General features: G+C 41.7%; 1 protein-coding gene across 8 annotated transcripts in view; it reads right to left on the bottom strand.

Moving 5' to 3' along the window:
• The window catches only part of Bcas3 (BCAS3 microtubule associated cell migration factor), a 502,957-nt gene that overhangs the window by 438,150 nt on the left and 44,035 nt on the right, over positions 1–20,772 (bottom strand). For all 8 annotated transcript variants that reach the window (XM_028878299.2, XM_028878296.2, XM_028878294.2 and 5 more), the window contains exon 7: positions 3,528–3,600. In XM_028878299.2, coding sequence (XP_028734132.1) covers positions 3,528–3,600 — 73 coding nt within the window. The remainder of the gene's footprint in view (positions 1–3,527; positions 3,601–20,772) is intronic.

Raw genomic sequence — 20,772 nt, 5'->3', positions numbered from 1 at the left:
CCGAGCCTACCTAGCTCCCGCCAGCTGCTGTAGTTACTGCCTGTGGTTCTGATTCCTGGCATATTGTCTCCAAGCATTCACCTATGACCTCATGGGATGTGCCCTATGGATGGATGACTGAGGATGAGGAAGACCAGGACCTAGTTTACAGGCATCACCCAGAAGTGGACAGCGGGAACATTTACAGGCGCTTTCTGGGACAACCCTGCAAGGCTCACTGGGGAAAGGCAATCTTCACGGGGAGAACTCTGGGCAGTGCACATACTGGTCCATTTTGCTTAGTTTGGAAGACCCATGCATGGAAACTGGTGAGAACAATGCTTGGGGAAGTGGTGTGTACATAGATCTCTACAAATAGGCAAAGGGTGGAAAGGTAAGTTAGCAGAGGAGGACTTCCAACAATCAAGAAGCCAGGACCATCCTGGAGAGCAGTTCGACTCTTTCCCCGGCCATCCTTGGCACAGCCCAAAAGGCTCATGAACAAAGTGAAGTACAGGTGTGGGGGTGAAGGTTAGGTGGGGCTCAACATGGATATCCACTAACCTAGGCTGACCCAACTATGGCTGCTGCACAGTGTCAATCAAATCCTTCAGCAGCAGAGACCAACAGTGAGCCTGACACCACACCATTCCCGCAATGGCCAGGCAGCAACCTGGTAGCAGGCTGACTACCCTGGACCACAGCCACCATGTAAAAGGCAGCGATTTCCTTACTGGAAAAGACCTGTCTACCAGTTATGGATTTGTCTTTCGAGCTGTCATGAGTGGCTGTCCTCCAAGGGAAGCATCCTCCATCTTGGGGAGTTCATCTGTTCCCCTGTGCAAAAAAATCATCCCAGCTGGGTTCACACTTTACATCCTGTTGCGGAATATTTGTACAGTGTGAATGAACGTGTATTGCTGTGATTGCTGTACTAAAAAGCTGAACAGTCAATAGCTAGGCAGAAGGACTTTCAGGCACAGAAAGAAAGGAGGAGGAGGAATCTAGGCGCTTGAGAGAGATTTGAGGAAACAAAATGTGGGAAGCAGGATGGGCAATACCTGACAGAATGTAGATTAATAGAAATGGGTGAATTTAAGTTATAAGAGCTAGTCAAAAACAGGCCTAAGCTAAGGATAAGCTTTCACAATTAATAAAGTCTCCTGTGTCGTTATTTGGGAGTGGCTAGAAGGACACAGAAAGAACCATCACAACCTCTCCTGAATAGAAGGTGCAGGGCAGGACATGAGATTCGCATCTTAGTAGCCAGCTGCTCCCTACCACCCAGCAACAGTGCACTTGTCCTGGAGGATGAGCCGTAAGATAGGGCAGTAAAGAGCAGAGCTGGGCTCCACCTAACGGGTTATGGGAGAAGACCTCATCTCTGTTGAGTAAGGCTTTCAAGGTGGGGCCGGTTGAGAGATTGGTGCCCACATCCCTGTAAGCAACCCCTGCCTCTAAGGCTCTGAAGGAAGGCGCCCAGGGATAAATTTTGGTAGAATTATGCCTCAGTTTGTCATTGGGACCCTGGAAGGAAGGAAAATGTTACTTTATGTATTCCCCAGAGAAAGAATTTTAGCAATATCTGTACATAATGCTTCCTCCAAAACTGTCCTCCATGGACTTACAGAATGCTTTATCCACCATCACAAAATTCTACACAGCACTATTTCACAGCCAACCCAAAGATTTGCAACAATGTGCCTATAGTCATGGAATTAATTGGTCTTACCATGTTCCCCACCACCCCAAAGTAGCTAGCTTGAACCAGAGGCTGACCTTTTGAAGACACAGTTATAAAACTAGGGACTGGATATGATGGCACATGACTTTAAGCTCAGCACTCAGGTGACAGAGGCAGGCAGATCTCTGTGAGGCCAGCCTGATCTACATATCAAGTTCTGGGCAGCCAGAACTACACAGAGAGACACTATCTTTAAAAAAATAAAAATAAAAATAAAATAGGTAGCAGTTGGCTAGAGAACCAAGGTAGGGTTCTCCAGAAGTCTCTATACACTTTGAATCAATATGTAGTAAATGGCACTGTTTCCCCGATAGCCAGGATTCAAAGACCTAGGACAAGGAGTAAGGGACATGATAGCACTCATCATCCTCCCGAAAGACCCACAAAGAAAACTTTTCCTTCCTGCTCCCTCTACTTCCTGCTCTGCTGGAATATCAGCTTTGGTTATGGTGGAGACACAGAAAACACTCCACTCAAAACAAAGCTGATTTTTTTTTTCCCTCGCCACATTGTGTTCCTGATGCTCTTCAATGGAATGTTTGGAGGGGTGATAGATTCAGACTACTAGGGGGAAAATGGACTGCTTCTCCACATTGGAGATAAGGAAGAATATGTCTAGAGCCTAGGGGATCCTTTAGAACATCTCTTGGTGTTATCATAGCCTATGGTAAGATAAATGGTCCAGACACTTCAGGAGTAAAAGTATGGTTCACCCCTACAGGTAAAGATTCAAGCCCTGAGAGGTGCTTGCTGGATGTAGAGGAAATACAGAATGGGTAGTAGAGGATGTCAGATACAAATACCAGCTAAGGCCATGTGTCCAGTTACAGAAATGAGGATTGTAATTTCCAAGAATAATTCTGTCCTGGTTTGTTATGAATATGTAAAACAGGTGTGTTTTATTTCCTCTATCTCTTTATCAAGTAGCATTGATTGAGACAGTATCAGTGGCAAAGTATTCTAGATATATATCTACACATTGAGCTTTCAATACTAAAAGACTAAGAACTCTTCAAGGTACCATGTCTATTGTGAGGGAAAATAATGCATTTGCAATTGTACCTGGAATTAAATTAAAAAGTTACGATATTTTTATTGTTGTTCAGTTGGAAAGTAAGCATGACACAAGTGTTGTCAAACTGACAAACTCCCCACACCCATTCATAGTAGCTAGTATGAACATGACAGCAGCTGAGTATCCCTGACACTCAATTGACTCCTGTGTGAGGTCAGCAAATCGGGTTTTGCTTTTTGTTTTTTGTTTTTTGTTTTTCTGAGACAGGGTTTCTCTGTGTAGCTTTGGTGTCTGTCCTGGATCTCGCTCTATAGACCAGGTTGGCCTCGAACTCACAGAGATCTACCTGGTTCTGCCTCCTGAGTGCTGGAACCACCACCCGGCTAGCAAATCTGTTCTTTGAATGTGTAAATCAAAAAGGAAATGGTACTTTTTCATAGTATTATAAAGAGTAAGAGAGAAAACCAAGGAATACCTTTAGTGTTGCATCGGGCACAAGCCACAGAATCAATACACTGCCAAACATTGATATATGATGAAAGTAACACTATTATATTACCACTGGATAGCGACTTCTGCAGTAGAGGCATGAGTGTTAACACTACACAGCAAATGTAAGAACACTTTCCTCAGCCCTGACAATCTTGTCTTTCCAGACTGCACCGTGATCTACAGCACTGCCTTCCTCTGATGCTCGGCATCACGGCATAGGAAGAGAGAGTCATGAAGGAAGCAAATACGTCACCACAAATGCTACGTGTTTCAAGGCTTCACTTGGAATCTCCTTACCCTGAAGATCCAATGCTCTTACAAACACCAAGAAGAGGTCTTTTCTCAGCAAAGTTATCACACTTTTGAGCACCTGTTAGAGAACATAAAACAAAAAGTATGTTTTGAGAAACTCTTGTATATTTCCCATTATTTCAAAATGTTTATACTAGAGGATGGGGTAGATGACTGGTAGATCACTTGTCTGCCATGTACAGAACAATGGGCATATGTGTGTCCATACATATTTGTATATATGTGTGTCCATACACATATTCATATATACACATAACAGAAACTTACTCAGCATAATGTGTTCAATCCACACATTTAACTGTATAAAACAAAGAAAACTGAAGGAGAAAAATATTTGAAACATTAAAGATACTGACAGACATTTTATTAAAGATACTGTTTAACTGGTAGCTGTTTCAATCTCACCAGCATTCTCTGTGAGAGCAAAGACCCACATCCTGTAGTGCTGACTAGCTCCTCAAGACTAGCGTGTTCACCAGCCTGTGATGGCGCACACCTTTAATCCCAGCAGAGGCAGATTAACCTCTGAGTTCAAGGCCAGCCTGGTCTACAGAGTAAGTTCCAGCATGGCCATGGTTACACAGAGAAACCCTATCTTTAAAAAAAAAAAAAAGAAAAGAAAAGAAAAAAAAGACTAGAATGTTCATAATGTCTAACTATTAGGACAAAAAAATATATCTTTTTTTATTTATACATGAAATTTTTAATGACAGTGATTTAAATGGTAATTTTAAAGGAAGAATAAAGTCACCTAAGAAATGAGACCAATCCTTGCTAGTTGTTAGGGTATACAAATAATGGAAATTAGACGAACTACTAATAGCTTCACGTCACAAATTCTGCCAATTCAGCATACACAGAATAAGCATTTGACTAAACTCTATACCTGCTCATAGTAACAACTAAAGAAAAACAAAAGAAAAAAAATTAACTTGTTTTATTTTGTTTTACCTTGAAGACAGCATCTCCTCTGTGGCCTAGGCTGGCCTTGAACTCCAGACCCTACAGTCTCAGCAACACCTAGCTTCCAATGTTGGTTTTGTTTTTCCCCACTCATTATTTTATTTTTTTGCATATGGATCTTCTACCTGCCTATGTCTGTGCACAATCTGCCTGCAATGCTCCAAGACCAGAAAAGGGTGCCAGCTCCCCTGGAACAGTTATAGACAGTTCATTGTAAGCTAACATGTGGATTCTGGGACATGAGTCCTCTGGAAAAGCAGCCAGTACTCTTAACCCCTGACCCATCTTCCCAGCCCCAATTTTTTTTTCCTTCTCGCTTTGAGAAGGTTTCATGCAGATAAGGTTGTCCTCAAACTTTTATCCTCCTGCCTCTACTTTGAGTCCTTAACACAATGACTATTTACAGACAATAGAGATTAATAGTTAATGGTTCAGAGTATTCCCATTCAAATCAGTAATGACACAAGAATACTCAACATCCATGTTCTCATTCAAATCTATGTCAAAATACTAGTCAACATAATAATAAATGAACTCAGCAATATTCATTAATATAAACCAAGTGCAGGGTTGGAGAGACATTTCAGTAAGTCAAGTGTGTGCCTTAAATGCACAGAGTTGTGTTTGATCCCCAGAACCCATGTTAAAAACAGTAGTATTGGGGGCTGTACTGATGGCTCACGGGTTACGAGCATGTGTTGCTCTTGTAGAGGACTTGGCTTTGGTTCCCAGCACCCAAGAGCAGCTCACAACTTCTGTACCTCCAGTTCCAAGGGATGTGACTGCCCCTCTGGTTCTGTACCTCCAGTTCCAAGGGATGTGACTGCCCCTCTGGCCTCCTCAGGAGACACTCATGCATGTAATACACATACATGAAACTAAAAAGATACCCCCCACCCCCAAATCCTCCCCGCCCCCCCATCCCCCGCACTTTAAGGACTGCTCGTTTGACTGCTCGTTGTTTTCTTTTTGACACAAGGTCTCTCATTGTATAGCCCTGGCTGGCCGAGAATTTGCTTTGTAGATCAGCGTGGATGAACTTGAACTCAAAGAGATCTGTCTGCCTTTGTCTCCTGAGTGCTACCACACTTGGTCAAGATTCTTTATATCAAAAATAAATTAACAAACCTTAATACCTTATCTACAATGGTCTAGTAGGAGAGAAACAGATTTAATAAAAACAGATGGATCATCAAATGATGAGTATCTCATATTATTCCGACTACTTTGGATAAATCAGAAATTTTCCAGCTAAGGGTGGGTGAGATGGCTTATCAGATTAATGTGCTTGCTAGGCAAGCCTGATAACCTGAGTTAGATTCCCCAGAACCCACAAAAGGAGAGAATTCCCAATGGTTGTCCTCTAACCTCCATGGGACATGCATATGCTCTCTCTCTCTCTCTCTCTCTCTCTCTCTCTCTCACACACACACACACACACACACACACACACACACACAATCATACAAACAATAATATATAAAATATCTTAAAACATTACACTTAAAATTTATTAAAAAGTATATTCACATAAATTGACATTTATCAAACACAAGATCCAAATTTTGATAAAACATTCACCAAATTACTTAAAATTATAAATTTACAACCCCTGAACCCATGCATATGATGACCGAGATTTTGTCTTACACATACATTCAGGGATGAGAAATCACTTACACATGATTACTCACTCCAGCACTGTTTAAAATAGTGAAGGAAGAAAGCGGAGTGTGTGAGGGAGCATCCATTCCCCACAGCTGCAACCGGGGAGTGCTGAATGTAAACACCGAGGAGGGAGGCAGCAGACAGAACAGGGAAAGAAGCTCCACCAAGTGTGGGGGAAGACAGGCCTACACAGCGTCTCTTCTGCTGTCCACCCGTCCCAAGCACACATGAAAGTCAGAATCATTGTTGACAGCAGAGGCCTGGAAAATTAGAAGACTCCAGAAGTGGAAAGCAACTTCAATGTTGAAACAGTTTCTGTCTTCTGGTTTTCAGCCCATGTGATACATAAATTTACTGTCAAATGTCTGTGTTCACTTTAAACAAGAAGCCAAATGCCAAGAGACAAGTCAGTGCTTATTTTAAATTCTAACACAAGTTGGGAGGATGAAAACATGCATTTAATTTTATTCTCTCTAAAAATTCTATGATACCAATTATTAAAGTTTTAAAATATGTAATAACCCCAATCAAATTCACTAAGAGATGAGTATTGATCAATTTAACAGCTCTAAGTAAAAGCTAGAAGCTTCAGTGGTAGAAAAGCACACCCAGATTGAGGGGACTTTATATAAGGGTTTATAAAAGGCACAGTTAAGTGATTACACCAGGCCCACTTGGGACTGGATGTGAAAGAACCAGCCTAAAATAAAGGGACTGGCTTGACACAGGCTACTTGAGAAACTCTCAGATGCAAAACCTTTACTTGCAGACAGCTCAACTCACGCCCCCATTCCTAACTGCCTGAAAGGTGGGCAGCTCTCCAGAGCCTGGGACAGCGACTCCAGGTGAAGGGAGGATTAAATGACAGTGTAGCCCTCAATACCGAAGCCGCCTTTCCCATGCCCAGGACACCTCACTCTCGAGTTTCCCAAACACCAGTGTCAGATCCTTATCGTCCACAGCTCCTCTGGGGAACAAACAGCCCCCGGGGAAAGGACTGGAGAGCTGGGCATCAGAAGACTCCATCCAGCAGAGCAGCCGCACACGGGGAGCTGCGGTGATCAAAGTGAAGCCCCAAAGCTGCAAGTCGGCCTGTGAGTGCAGACAACCGTACACGGACAGCCAAGGCTCTACAGCCACTTAGAAGAGTGTCTCCATAGGAAGAAAACATCGAGAATTGCAACATCACTCTTACTGATGACACAGAACAACACAAGAAGAACACCATGAGAAATGGATGCTGAAGGTTTAAGGAAACTCTGGGAGGCTGGGATGGAACTCAGAGAGCAGACTGCTTGCCCAGAATGCTCAAGGCCCTGGGGTCCATTCCTCATAATGGGTAAACCAAACCAGGCTTGTTGGATAGAAGCTGTAGTCCTACCACTTAGGAATGGAGGCCAGAGGATAGCATTAGAAGTTCAAGGTTATCCTCAGCTACAGAATAAAAACAGAGAGAAGGGAAGTGAAGAAGTGAGTGGGGAGAAAGGAAGAGAAAAAACCTGTTTTCAAATGGTAGATGTTATTTTAAAACTTGATCAGACACCAGAACACTGTAAAATATGCACAAGAAATGTTCAAAGTCTGCATTTAAAGATTCACTGTGGAAGAACCAAAGAGAAAAAAGCAAAAGCCAGGCATTTGTAAGCAGGAGGACAGCAGCAAGTTAGAGGCCTGACTCCATCTCCATATAAAAAATGAACAAACAAAAAGAATATCTGTTCAAGATCAAAATATTACACAGTATTCCAAAAATACATAAATTTATGTTTTATCGTATTACATAAAATTTTAAATAAAATAAGAATAACTTGACTGTTCAAACATAGTTTACAATGGATTATTTCTGCTTCTGCTACAAATCCGATTTAACAATTAATAATCTGACTTTTAAATCCAAGCATGAGTTAAAATTGAACTGATCCAAAGCCTACACTATTTCTGTACAAAATTAATTACAATTGGGCTGCATCTACACAGAGCCAATCCTTGACCCCTTCAACACGTGGTCTGCTTCCTGGTCTTTACATTTGCACCTACTCTGTGCAGACCAATCTGTTAATTTGATGGAAGAATCATCAAGCTTTCAAAATGCAATCCTGACTAGACTGGCTTGACTATTTCACTCTTCTCAAAATGTAACTGAAGAACTCTACTGGTTCCCGCTGGCCTCCTAGAATCTACCAAGGAGCAGACTTGGCCACAACACAAGCCCTAAGGTTGACGCTCTTGGTGGACAGTCAAAGCCACATTTGTAAGATGTAAGAGAGAAGCCCTAACTCCCGAGCACAGTGCCTCCCACAAAAAGTACCCACTACAAAAGGCAATTGTAATGACTCGGACCACAAGAAACAAGGATCCCCAAAGTCTCTAAATGAATGAGGCAAAGCCTTCTACAAACTAGAAAAAAAAAGAAATGAAATTTCAGAGTTTAAAATAATGTCAGTAAATTTTAATTCTCATTTAAATATTTTTATTCTGGATGGCCTGAATAAATACAATTCTTAAAGTGAAAGTGTGTACATTCTACACACTCATAACAGTGCAATATTCACTTGGTTTTTTTATGCATATAAATAGCAGCCTGTACTCTTCCTGGGGCCTAATGGAGTCATCGCCCTCCGGTAATGTAATCCTCCAAATTGGAGCGGATTAACTTTTGATATATAAATTGTGTGTGTTTGCATGTGCAATAGAGAGAATGACGTTACACACACCTGCCCCACAGCACTTGACAGAATGCACCACAATGATTGAAATGGAATGCAGCTCACCAAATCCATCAAATACAAAAACTGCTGCAAAGTCCTTTGTTAAACTCCTTTTATTCTAAATCCTTTTAATTCTGTCCTATAACACTAAAACATTTCTAAAAAGCTTAAAATCCTAATAAATCACACAATTAAAGTAATGAAATGGGCCTGCACACCAAGTCACCAACTCCTCCACCACTCAACAAAATTCCAAACAGTTTGCTTGTCAGAAAATGTTAACTAATATCCCCCATCACACACACCATTGTAAACTCATTTAAACCAAAGAGCTTAAGCTCATAAATCAGCCTTGAGATTTCAAGACATCAACTAGAAACAGCTTCTACCTGAATCCAAAAGCAGATCCAGAGGCAAATAAAATCCCAACTGGTGATGAAATATTACGCCTCTCCCTTTTGATGTTGAAGATGATGTCCTGCATATAAAGATTTTACACAACACTATGTCCTCACTAATAAATTTTTACTGAGAAAATCTTTTCCAGAAGGATTTCTTTGAACAACTAAATTCATTTAAACCATTCAGCTAAGCCTCCCTGCCTCCTCTCCTGGAGACAAGGTCTCATGTTGCCCAGGCTGTCCTCAACCTCACTACATAGCTTGCTGACTACAACGCTGGAATACTGATCCTCTGGCCCTAAATCCCACAAGCTGATGTTACTTTTCCTTTTTTAATGAAATCATTTTCTTTAAAACAGATGTGACCAAGTTGTCCTTGAGGTGTTTTACTTACAGATGACCTCAATGTGAGCACAATGTGAGGTACGGGCAAAATGTGAAACTTCAGATGACTGCATTGTCAATAAATTTTTTGTGTCAGTTTTTAAACTGTCAGGATTTTTGAACGGTACAATTTCTATTTTCTTACCAGATTATTCATAAATAATCCCCATCATAAATTGGATAATCTTCTTATGTCTTTTTCTTATCTAAACAGGAAAATGTGAGCAAGTGCCTTTTTTTTTTTTAACAGAGAAGACAGGGATGAAACCTGCAAGAAGCCAGATCCCAAAGTTTCATGAACCTGGACCAAGCATGAGAGAGTCAAGACAAAAATCTCACTGCCGTAAAATACTGAACCTGAATATGGTCACAAAACACAACTTGGCATTTGCCCTCAATATTCAAAATACACGCCTACACCATAGCCTCCCAGTGAACACAGATTTCTTTCTTCTAAGTCTAGGGGCTGAAGACAGGGTGCCCTCTATCAGTCCCTACCTCACTCTGACGCTAGACATCTTTCGAGCACTTAGCATATGTATGAGATATCCACCTGACAACCAGAACTTCTTTCAGAGACTAGACTTGTTAGATGGTCAAAGCCACCAAACTCTGCCACTGTTCTTCAGGACTTACCAGATCAGGGCAGAGGTTACACAGCTTCTCCCCACTGCGTACAACTAAATGCCACACCTGACTCACTGTGAGAAAAATGGGCAGGGATGGAGAGAAAAATGTACGTCCAACTACTCTGCTGGGACTATAAGCAGAGTGACTGCCAAAGGCTAAATAGTTAATTATTTATTGCTATTGTCGAAAGAGACCAGCATCAATATATCCAAGAGGGTAGTTATGACTGTTGAAAGGGGGACACATGCAAAGGGCGTAGTTACAACATTAACATCTGCTCACGTGTGATGCCAGCCCTGCTCCTACTCTAACCAAAATGCCACCATCGCTTTGACGCCTCTCCATGATATTGAGCCTGCACCATACCCAGCTTTCCAGCTTCCCAACACACTACTTTCTACTCTCTGCTGAATACTCTCCTATGTCTTTTACATGTTGGCCAAAACACCTCTGAGTCAGAAAGTCCTCTCTATCCACCATCTTTCATCACAATCTATCCCATACCCAGATTTATTTCTTCACAGCACCTACCTGGGCCTCATCTCGCACACATTACATTGCCGATCTATTTATAAGTTCAGCACACCCACGTCTTAACTCCTTGACACTAAGACCTATACATCAATGATCACAATCACTATATTCACAGCTCAAAACCATGTTCAGGAAATAGAGAGATGGCTCAGTGGTTAAGAGCACTTGTTGCTCTTCCAGAGAACCCAGATTCAATTCCCAGCACCCACATGGCACCTCACAACTATCTGAAACTACAGTTCCAGGTGATCAACACCCTCATACAGACAAAACACCAATGTACATAAAATAAAATTAAATAAATTTTAAAATAAAAAGCATGTCAAGACCATCCGAAGAGCTTGAATATAAGCTTCAAACTACCACACACAAAGCTCTGCATTTGCATGCTACAAATTAGGAAGAAACACCATCAGCAGTCAGTGTAGAAACTGGGATACCAACAGCAGTTGACTGGGGTGCTGGCACAGGGGTGAGAGACTGTGGGGTACCAAGAGCAGTTGACTGGGGTGCTGGCACAGGGGTAAGAGACTGTGGGGTACCAAGAGCAGTTGACTGGGGTGCCGGCACAGGGGTGAGATACTGTGGGGTACCAAGAGCAGTTGACTGGGGTGCTGGCAGAGGGGTGAGAGACTGTGAGGTACCAAGAGCAGTTGACTGGAGTGCTGGCACAGGGGTGAGAGACTGGTAACAACAGACATGGAAGAACAAAGTCTAAAAGCCTGAAGCCCTGGAAAGAAAAATAGCACAGGAGGATCATGAAGGGACAAAGCATTAGTGAGTCACGAAACATGAGCACAGTCCGCATGTAGGTGAGGGAAAAACCATGATTTAACGTGCTATGTAAAGTACACTATTAAAAGCACCATACTGTGAGAAAAGACATGCAGAACACATCGTTTAGACAGAACCACTGTTTAAAACAGGCAGGAACTGGGATCTGGAGATTACTGTTTATTTGGCTGGTTTGTGTTTTGTTTGTTTTTGTTTTTATCTGGGTTTTGGAAGTTTGCTGGAGATACACTCAGAGACTGGAACATACTACCCATACTTCTATGACAAGGCTAAGCACCTAGAATCAATACTTTAAACCAACAACAAAAAACAAGCTATTTTAAAATTGGCAAAAGACCTAAAAGGCCCACGCCTTTGACCCCAGCATGTAGGAGACAGAGGCAAGAGGGAACTCCAGGCCAGCCAGCCAAGGCTACATAGCAAGGCACCGGTTGTGTTATGGATCATTGTGGAATTGTCAATTGCAACAGTAAGATGCCCCAGAACAGCTACTGCAGTGGCCAACTGCAGAACCCTTACACCAGGAGGTGGGTAGGACATGCTGCAACAGAACTGTCATTCCTTACAGGGACAACTGAAAACATGGTGTCGCCACTGTGGAAGACAGTGTGACAGTTCCTTAAAAACTAAACATACTCTCACCATAAAATGGCCTCAGCTTCCTGGATATTTACCTAAGTGATACAAAGACATGTCCACACGTGTGAATGCTTTCAGTGGTTTTATTAACTTCTAACAGACAGGCTGTACTAAACGTGGATGCAACCAGCATGTCCTCCTGCAGGTGAACACCTCCTGCAGGTGAACACCTCCTGTAGGTGAACAGAACCAACCTTGACTGTGATGAACTATAATTCACGACTGAAAGGCAATTGGTGAGCTATCAAGAAATGGAGACTTGAAGCAAAGTGAACTATATATCATTCAACAAAAGAAGCCAATGTGTAAATGTGATGTCCTGAATGAGTCCTGCCATGTGACACTGAGAAAAGGGCAAAACTATAAACACGGTTTAAAAAAAAATTAGTCAAGTACTTAGAATTTTTACGGATTTGTTTTTATTTAAGTGTATATGTTTACTGGTGCAAATGTAGCCTACATGTAAGAAAAGAGCCTCAACAATGGGGATGCTGTGTAACTCATCCCCTGATCCCATGATGCCAACTGCTCTCAAGGCTGGGACAGAAGTATCACAAGGTCAAGGTTTGCTGGGCTACAGAGACAGCTCAACTGCTCAATGGACACCTTTTGGGAACTCTGCCTTAAAGCAACAAGATAAAGGGCCAGGGAAGGCCTGAGAATAAAGCTCATAGGCAGAGCATTTACCTAGATTCACAAGGCCAAAAACAATTCAACATCATCGGGGAAAGAAACATTGCTAGAAGAATTAGCAATATTTGTAATACAGATATTTTGAAATATCTAATAAAATTAAACATACACTTATATGTCACAGCAACCCCAATTCTAAATAAAGACCCATGAGAAATCAATATATGCAACTAACAGCAATAATAGCGGTTTAAACATAACAGCAAAACTGGAAATAAAACACCCTTCAACAGCATATCCACACAGTGGAATACTACTCAAAAATGAAAAGGCAATTAAAAACTAATATGAGGAGGGGAGATGGCTCAGCCATTAAGAGTGTTTGCTTATACAAACAGGAGCACAAGAGTTCAAATCCCCACATCAAAAGTGAGTCATGGCTGTGTCTGCTGGAGAGAGCAGCATTTTCAGGGTGGGTAGAGCAGCCGAGACAAGTGAACCCTGGGAACTTACTAACAAGTCTGCTTAAAAAACACATCCAGCTTCTGGTCCAGTAGGAATCCTGTCTTAAAGGAGCAAGCTGGAGCATGACAGAGAAAGACACCCAATGACCTTCTCTGGCCACTGTGCATCACACAGAAATGCACACCAGCACACCAATGTGCAAGCACTCTACACACACATACACACACACTAAAATTAACATAATGTTTAAAAATGGTACAACACACGTGATCTCAAAAGCATGATAATATATGACTGCAATCCTAGAACTTGAAAAACTGAGGCTGGAGGACCAAAGAGGAAGAGGAAAAGGAAAAGGAGGCAGCACATGAGAAGAGAAACAAAGTGGAGGTGGAGGAGAGAGAGGGAAGGAAGAGAAAAATGAAGTAGGAGAAATACTCATAAGGCTGTAACACCATCAGAACTTTATTCCTGAAATGAGGCTCTGGTAGAGTGCTTACCTAGACCCTGGGTAAGCACTACCCAATACACAACACTATTAAAAATAAATAAATAAATTTTTAAGAAGTAGAAACCTGCTCCTGTTAATGACCAAATGATAGTTCGCTGTATGGATATACCACAGTCTACCAGCTGGTAAGTAATCGGGTTATTTCAATATTCTTATAATACTGCTATAAAGCTCAATATATTTTCATTCTTATATGGACATTGTATTTTATTTCCTGGTTGTATACCTAGGGATAGAATTGATGGGTTCATGTGGTAACTCTATATATAACATTTAAGGAACTTCAAACTAGTTTTCAACATAACTCCCCTAATGACACAGTCCCGGGGACCATGATTGAGGGTTGCGATGTTTCCACATCCTTCCCACTTTTGTTTTATTCTGCTGTGTACTGTAAGTGTCCTGGGGCATTCAGAGGTGACAGTCGTGGAGAGGGCTTGCTGGGGAGGACAGTGACACACTGCTCAACAACATTCATAAATTCATTCATTTCAAGACAGAAATTGTCAATGAGGGTAGGTTTTATTGACTTTACACTAGCTATTACTTAGGAAATGCTGGGGTTTAAGTTTCATGCCTATTTCACAATAAACAAATACAGATTTTTGAGACCAAAGATTCATCCATTCACCAAGATCCAATCTCCGTGAAAAGCATTTCCCATGCAGTGACAGCTATGTTTATCTGGGTCACTATCATTAAAGGTCACAGTGATGTTCAGCCGCTCATTACACCTGTTTTCCTAAACCTGACTGACACAGCCAGTGTACTGTTGTGAGTGTATCTCAAGTCAGGAAAAAGGCAGTCAACCTTTCTCTTAACTTATTAATTAAAAAGCAAACAAAATTCACTACTACATCTGTGACATTTATGGTTTTGGGAGAAGCTTTTCCAGGCAGGGCTTCTGTGTGTGTAGCCCTGACCAGGCTGGCCTAAAACCTGGGAGATCAGCCTGCCTCTGCCTGCTGAGTGCTGGATGAAAGGTGTGCAACGCTACCACCGCCCGGCCATTCGTGACACGCATGACCCTGGCAAACTTTTCTGTGTATTTGTCCCCAGGTTAATTACATTCACTCCCCACCAAATGTAACAGAGACACTAAAGGCATTTTACATCTTCACAATGAAAATAAATACAAACTAAGCTACTTTTTTTTTAAGACAGGGTTCTCTATTATGTAGCCCCAGCCGGACTGAAACTTGCTCTATAAGACCAGGCTGGACTCCACCAGCCTCTGCCTCCCTAGTGCTGATACTAAAGATACCACATCTGGCCTCAAAGTAAAATCACACTATTAGGGAAGGATGCAGTATATAGAGCCTGGAAAGCCCTAGATTTGGTAAAACTATTTCCCGACAGTAACAGGAGAATGACCAGAGGCTACTGAGAGCGCGGTGAGATCTCTGGTTCCAATGGGGATGTACACATGCAGCCTGGAATGTCAGGGCAACAGCACCAGCAGGGAGGAGAGTTCACACAGCCTCTCTCTAGATCCCTCCTAGGAAAGAGCACCAATGAACAGGGCTCAGAAAGCTTACACCTCATGTCAAAGTCCACACCACACCACACCAAAAACACAAAAGGCTGGTTTTCTCCTCAGGAAGACTGTCCTCTCAACAGGACAGATAAACAGATAAACAGGATAAACAGAACCACCTTAAGCACAGGCTTGAAAAATAGATCATTCCTAAATGACCCAAAGCAGCATGGCTTCCATGCTAGGGACGAGGTGTTAGGAACAAACACACAATACTGATGGATGCTGAGAAGTAATTAGAGCAGAAAACATCAGGGAAGCCCCAAATCTCAGAGTTCAGCCATTTAAAATGTCAATAAGCCTGTTCCCTCTTCTTTGCAACATACTGCTGATAACTGTAAGCAAATGTCAGTTGGCCTACTTCTGGAGGTGTGTGTGTGTGTGTGTGTGTGTGTGTGTGTGTGTGTTCGCATGCACTCATGTGTAACAGAGTTCATTTGTTTAACCACAGCCATCAAAATGTTACATCAAAAATATCACACCAACATTTCTCAAGAACTAAGTCATAAATTCTGACTTCATACAGCTGAACAAATCAAATGATTCTCCTTTGAACATGACAAAAACCAGATTTAACTCAGAACTAATACAGCTGTATATGGAAGCTTGTGAGATCAGAAAACTATAGTAAGGGAAAAGTTAAAAACAGTTAAGTTGTGCAAAGGATGAAATGTAAGAGCATTTAGAAACAATGAAAAAATCCTGAGTTTTTAAAGAGAACAGTGTTCACAATAAAAGTGTTTTGAAACACACATACACACCAGTCGATATATTTAAAGAACCTGAAGCTGGTCTGTGGGTTAAATACATAAGTTAGTTTTATGCATCCATGAGTATTTAAGGGGAAAAAAAATCCAGCAATCCACATCCTAAGCCGTTAAGTAGATGCATTCAGTGTCTGAGGAATGAGAGAGGGAAGAAAGAGAGTAAAATTTTCCCTGAAACAGAATTACATGAACCTTCATTTTCTCTATTTTGGAAGTTGAATTTTCCTAAGCTTCAGGTGTTAGCTTGATATGACATTGAGGAATTTACACATGATTTCCTCATGCTCTGAACACCTATGTCCTCATGTTCTGTTCCCCAGAAATAGTTGTATCACCGTTGACAAAACTGATGCAGCTGGTTGGTTGTTTTGGGATTTTGTTGTGTTTTTTTAGTTTGCAAGGTGAATGCATGCATGCATGCATGTGTGAGTGCAGAGTCTAGAAGGCAGCACTGAATCCCTAGAGCTAGAATTACAGACATCTGTGATCCTACAACAGAACAAGCTCTTAACCATCTCTCCTTCCCATCGCTTTCTTTCTCTCTTCCTTTCTTTCTTCCTCCCTTCCTTTCTAAAGACAGCAATTATAAGCTACTCAAAAGGGGTACTGGGAACTAATTTCAGGTCCTCTGCAAGAGCAGCAGATGCCATCAATCACTAAGCCATCTCTCCAGGCCCTGGTGTTTGTCTTCTGAGACAGGATCTCAAGTAGCCCAACCAAGATGGTCACATATTTCCCATGTAGCTACTATACAGCCTCCATATGGCTAATATAGATTGTCACATGAAAAGGTCTAGAATTAGCTAGGAAACAGTCCTGTGGGTATGCCAGTGAAGGACTGTCAAGGCTAGCCTTGAGGCCTATCTGCTAAGGAATATATAGAGTAGGTTAACCGAGGTAAGAAGACCTCCTCTTCAGGTCCCAGACAGTCCACAAAGGAGAAGATAACTGAGCACTAACATCATATCATCTGCTTCCTGCAGATGAAATGTGCCAACTGCTTCAAGCTCCTGCCTCTGTCACTTCACTATGTGGATCATAACCCTGAACCCTGGGCCCAGAGGAATCTCTCCTTCCTCAAGTGGCTTTTATCAGATATTTAGTTACAGCAATGAGAAAAGTCACTATTAGAAATACTGCCTCCAACTCCACACTGCTGGGGAAACAGTTATAAACACCACCAACAGCTACTTTTGTTTTCAGACAAGGGCTCAATATGTTGCCCAGGCTGGCTTCAACATCTGTAGCCAATACTACCATAAAAATAGTAATTCTCCCGCCTCAGCCTCCAGAGTGATGGGATAACAGGTGTTAGCCATCAAGTTCCACTAGAAATAATTTTCACAAACTAAACATAATAACCATATAAAAGTCTTGACTTATATGTTAAAATATACACATGGATACATTGTACTTCACAAGTGAGTTTCCAAATCTAAATTTGCTTAGATTACAAGAAAACTTGACTTTACTTGAAATAAGGTTTCAAGACTAATTTTCAGAGGATCAGCATCAAGGTTTTTTTTTTTTTTCCCACTTACCTTTACGTGAACCTTAAAGAGCCTTTTAAATAATTTTAATGTTTTAAATTAGCATCTTAAAATAAAATCTTAAATCATTAAAGCCTTTTTCTTTTTTTAACTTTTTTTTTTCATGACAGGGTTTCTCTGTGTAACACTGGCTGTCCTGGAACTCACTCTGTAACCCAGGCTGGCCTTGAACTCGCAGAGATCCACCTGCCTCTGCCTCCCAAGTGCTGGGATTAAAGGCATGCGCCACCACTGCCCAACCTCAATAAAGCATTTTTCAAACGCAATGTGTTTCTTACCCCCTTATTTCCCCCACCTATTTTAAGTTTTTATTGATATAAGAATGCCAAATGATTGGCTGTGGCCTTCTACATTTTTTTGGACAGATGATCTCATGCACCCCAGGCTGGCATACATGTTGCTATACAACTGAAGATGACTCTGAACTGATGATGGTCCTGCCTACGCTTCCTTAGTACTGGGAATACAATCGTGTAGACCACATCTGGTTTTGCAGGTCCCAGGGCACACATACTAGGCAAACTCTCTACCAATAGAACTACATCCTCAATCATGCGTTCTGTGATTTTTAATTGAAAAAATTCTAAAGATTTAAATTCACTAAGAATGCATTGGATCACTGGAGGCAGTAGAGATGCTCAAGGGTTAAAAGTGCTTGCTGCTCTTGCAAAGAACCAGAGTTCAGTTCCAAACACCCACATCAGACTGCTCACAGCTCCAGGGAATCTGACATGCTCTTCTAGCATTTGTAGACATTCACATGAACATGGATACACACATACACATACATAAATAATAAGTCATATAATTAAATGAATACACTTAGTCCCTGATAGTGGCCAAAGAAGCATGCAAAGAAGCATGCTTTCCTGGGAAGAAGTACCTACCCACTATACCATTACATCATTACACCACTACAATGCTGATCATCACACCATTACTCCAGTACAATGCTGATCATCACACCATTACTCCAGTACAATGCTGATCATCACACCATTACTCCACCACAATGCTGATCATCACACCATTACTCCACCACAATGCTGATCATCACACCATTACTCCAGTACAATGCTGATCATCACACCATTACTCCACCACAATGCTGATCATCACACCATTACTCCACCACAATGCTGCCACACAAGCCCAACAACCAGAGAACCTGGAACCTGTATAAAGATAAATGGAGTGAGCCAAGCCTGACCTCAACATCAATGCTGTGGCAATGATGACACCTGTGTGTACCTGCACACATGACAAGTTTAAAAATGAGCAATAAAGAGCAGCAAGTACTTTGAGGACACACACCCAACAGCAAGTAGGAGCAGGAGAGGTTAGTGTGACATAAGAATTCTAAAAGAGGAAAATCACCGGGTATGGTAACTATACCTATAATTTCAGCACTTGTGGGGCCAAAGCAAGAAGAGGCAGCCTGAGCTACAAAATGATTTCCAGGGAGCCTGGCTACAGACATGAAACCCTGTCTCAAACAAACAAACAAACCAATGAATAAGAGAGCTGGGTGGCGGTGGCGCTTGCCTTTAATCCCAGCATTTGGGAGGCAGAGCCAGGCCGATCTCTGTGAGTTCGAGGCCAGCTGGTCTACAGAGTGAGATCCAGGACAGGCACCAAATCTACATGGAGAAACTCTGTCTCAAAAGAGAGAAAGAGAGAGAAAGACAGACAGAGAGGGGGGGGGGACTGTACAAGTCTAATAACAAAAGAACAATCATTTAAGGAAGCTAAAGAAACTCATACCCTCAAAAAGGGAACACTGTTGGAGCAACTCCTAGGTTCATAAACACACACAGCCCAGGAATCAGCTCACAAAAGATCAAAGGAGAGGCAAGCAAGAGGGCCCAGCTGCTAAGGTGCCTGCAGTTCAGTTCCAGATTGGCAACACAAGGACAATCCCCAAGACAGCGGCAAAGACAGACTCTACAAAGTTGTCCTCTAACGTCCACACACATGCGAGGGCATGCACACCCACACAGCAGACACATACACAATAATAAGATCAGCTTTCGAAAACTAAACCTTGCTGGGCATGGTTGAGCATGCCTTTCTTTAATCCCATCACTTGGGAGGCAGAAGCAGGCAAATCTCTGAGTTAGAGGCCATCTGGTCTACATAGCAAGTTCTAGAACAGCCAGAGCTTATAACAAAATCCAAAATGAAACTGGGAAGTGTTGGCTCAGGCCTTTAATCCCAGCACTCGGGAGGCAGAGGCAGGCAGATCTCTGTGAGTTCGAATCCAGCATGGTCTACAGTAAGTTCTAGGACAGGCTCCAAAGCTACACAGAGAAACCCTGTCTTGAAAAACCAAAAAGAACACAAAGAACAAGCCAACATTCCCAACAGAGAAACAGGATACATAAAAGGAAAAAGATGTCAAAGTGGGTTCAGACTCTTCCACTGACTCAAATCTAACGCCTACAAAACTCCGAGATGATGTGACTATAAGGGAGCAGTTGTTGGCCAGGGAGAATAAAGAGACTGCACACGATGGGCTGAGCTCTCCCACATGTGTGCTTTCAGGAACCTCAGAAAGACTGCCACCAAAAGGACGAGGAGAAGCAGAATGGGTACAACCCCGGGGAGGACTCTATCTTCTAATACAAATTTTATGAGCTCTGTCCCATGTATTACACCTAATAAAAACAGATATTAAAATTTAACTAAATACATGAAGATGACATATAAAGAATTTTTCAGTCAGAACATTTATCCCATAAAGCTGTACTTTAAGTCTAAAGGAGTCTATTAGTGGAAGAAATAATTTATTGACTAACAAAGCAACTTAAAGCTACTTTAAGACAACTAAAACTTGAGAAACGTTAGTTAACAACTGAATAAACAAAAGAACTTTACAAATAAAACAAAAAAAAAGGCAAAACTCTGCTTCTGTTAATTACACAAGAAAGAAAGTACAGAGTCTGTTAAAATCTTTGTGGACAACCCAGACTATTCCAAAACAGGGAAGACAGTCTGTTAGAACCGTCTTTGTCAAAACAGTTCACAAGAATATAAATGCAACAG

This window comes from Peromyscus leucopus, chromosome 8b (assembly GCF_004664715.2).
Source record: "Peromyscus leucopus breed LL Stock chromosome 8b, UCI_PerLeu_2.1, whole genome shotgun sequence".
Lineage (NCBI taxonomy): Eukaryota > Metazoa > Chordata > Mammalia > Rodentia > Cricetidae > Peromyscus > Peromyscus leucopus.
This window is presented reverse-complemented; position numbering and strand designations above follow the sequence as displayed.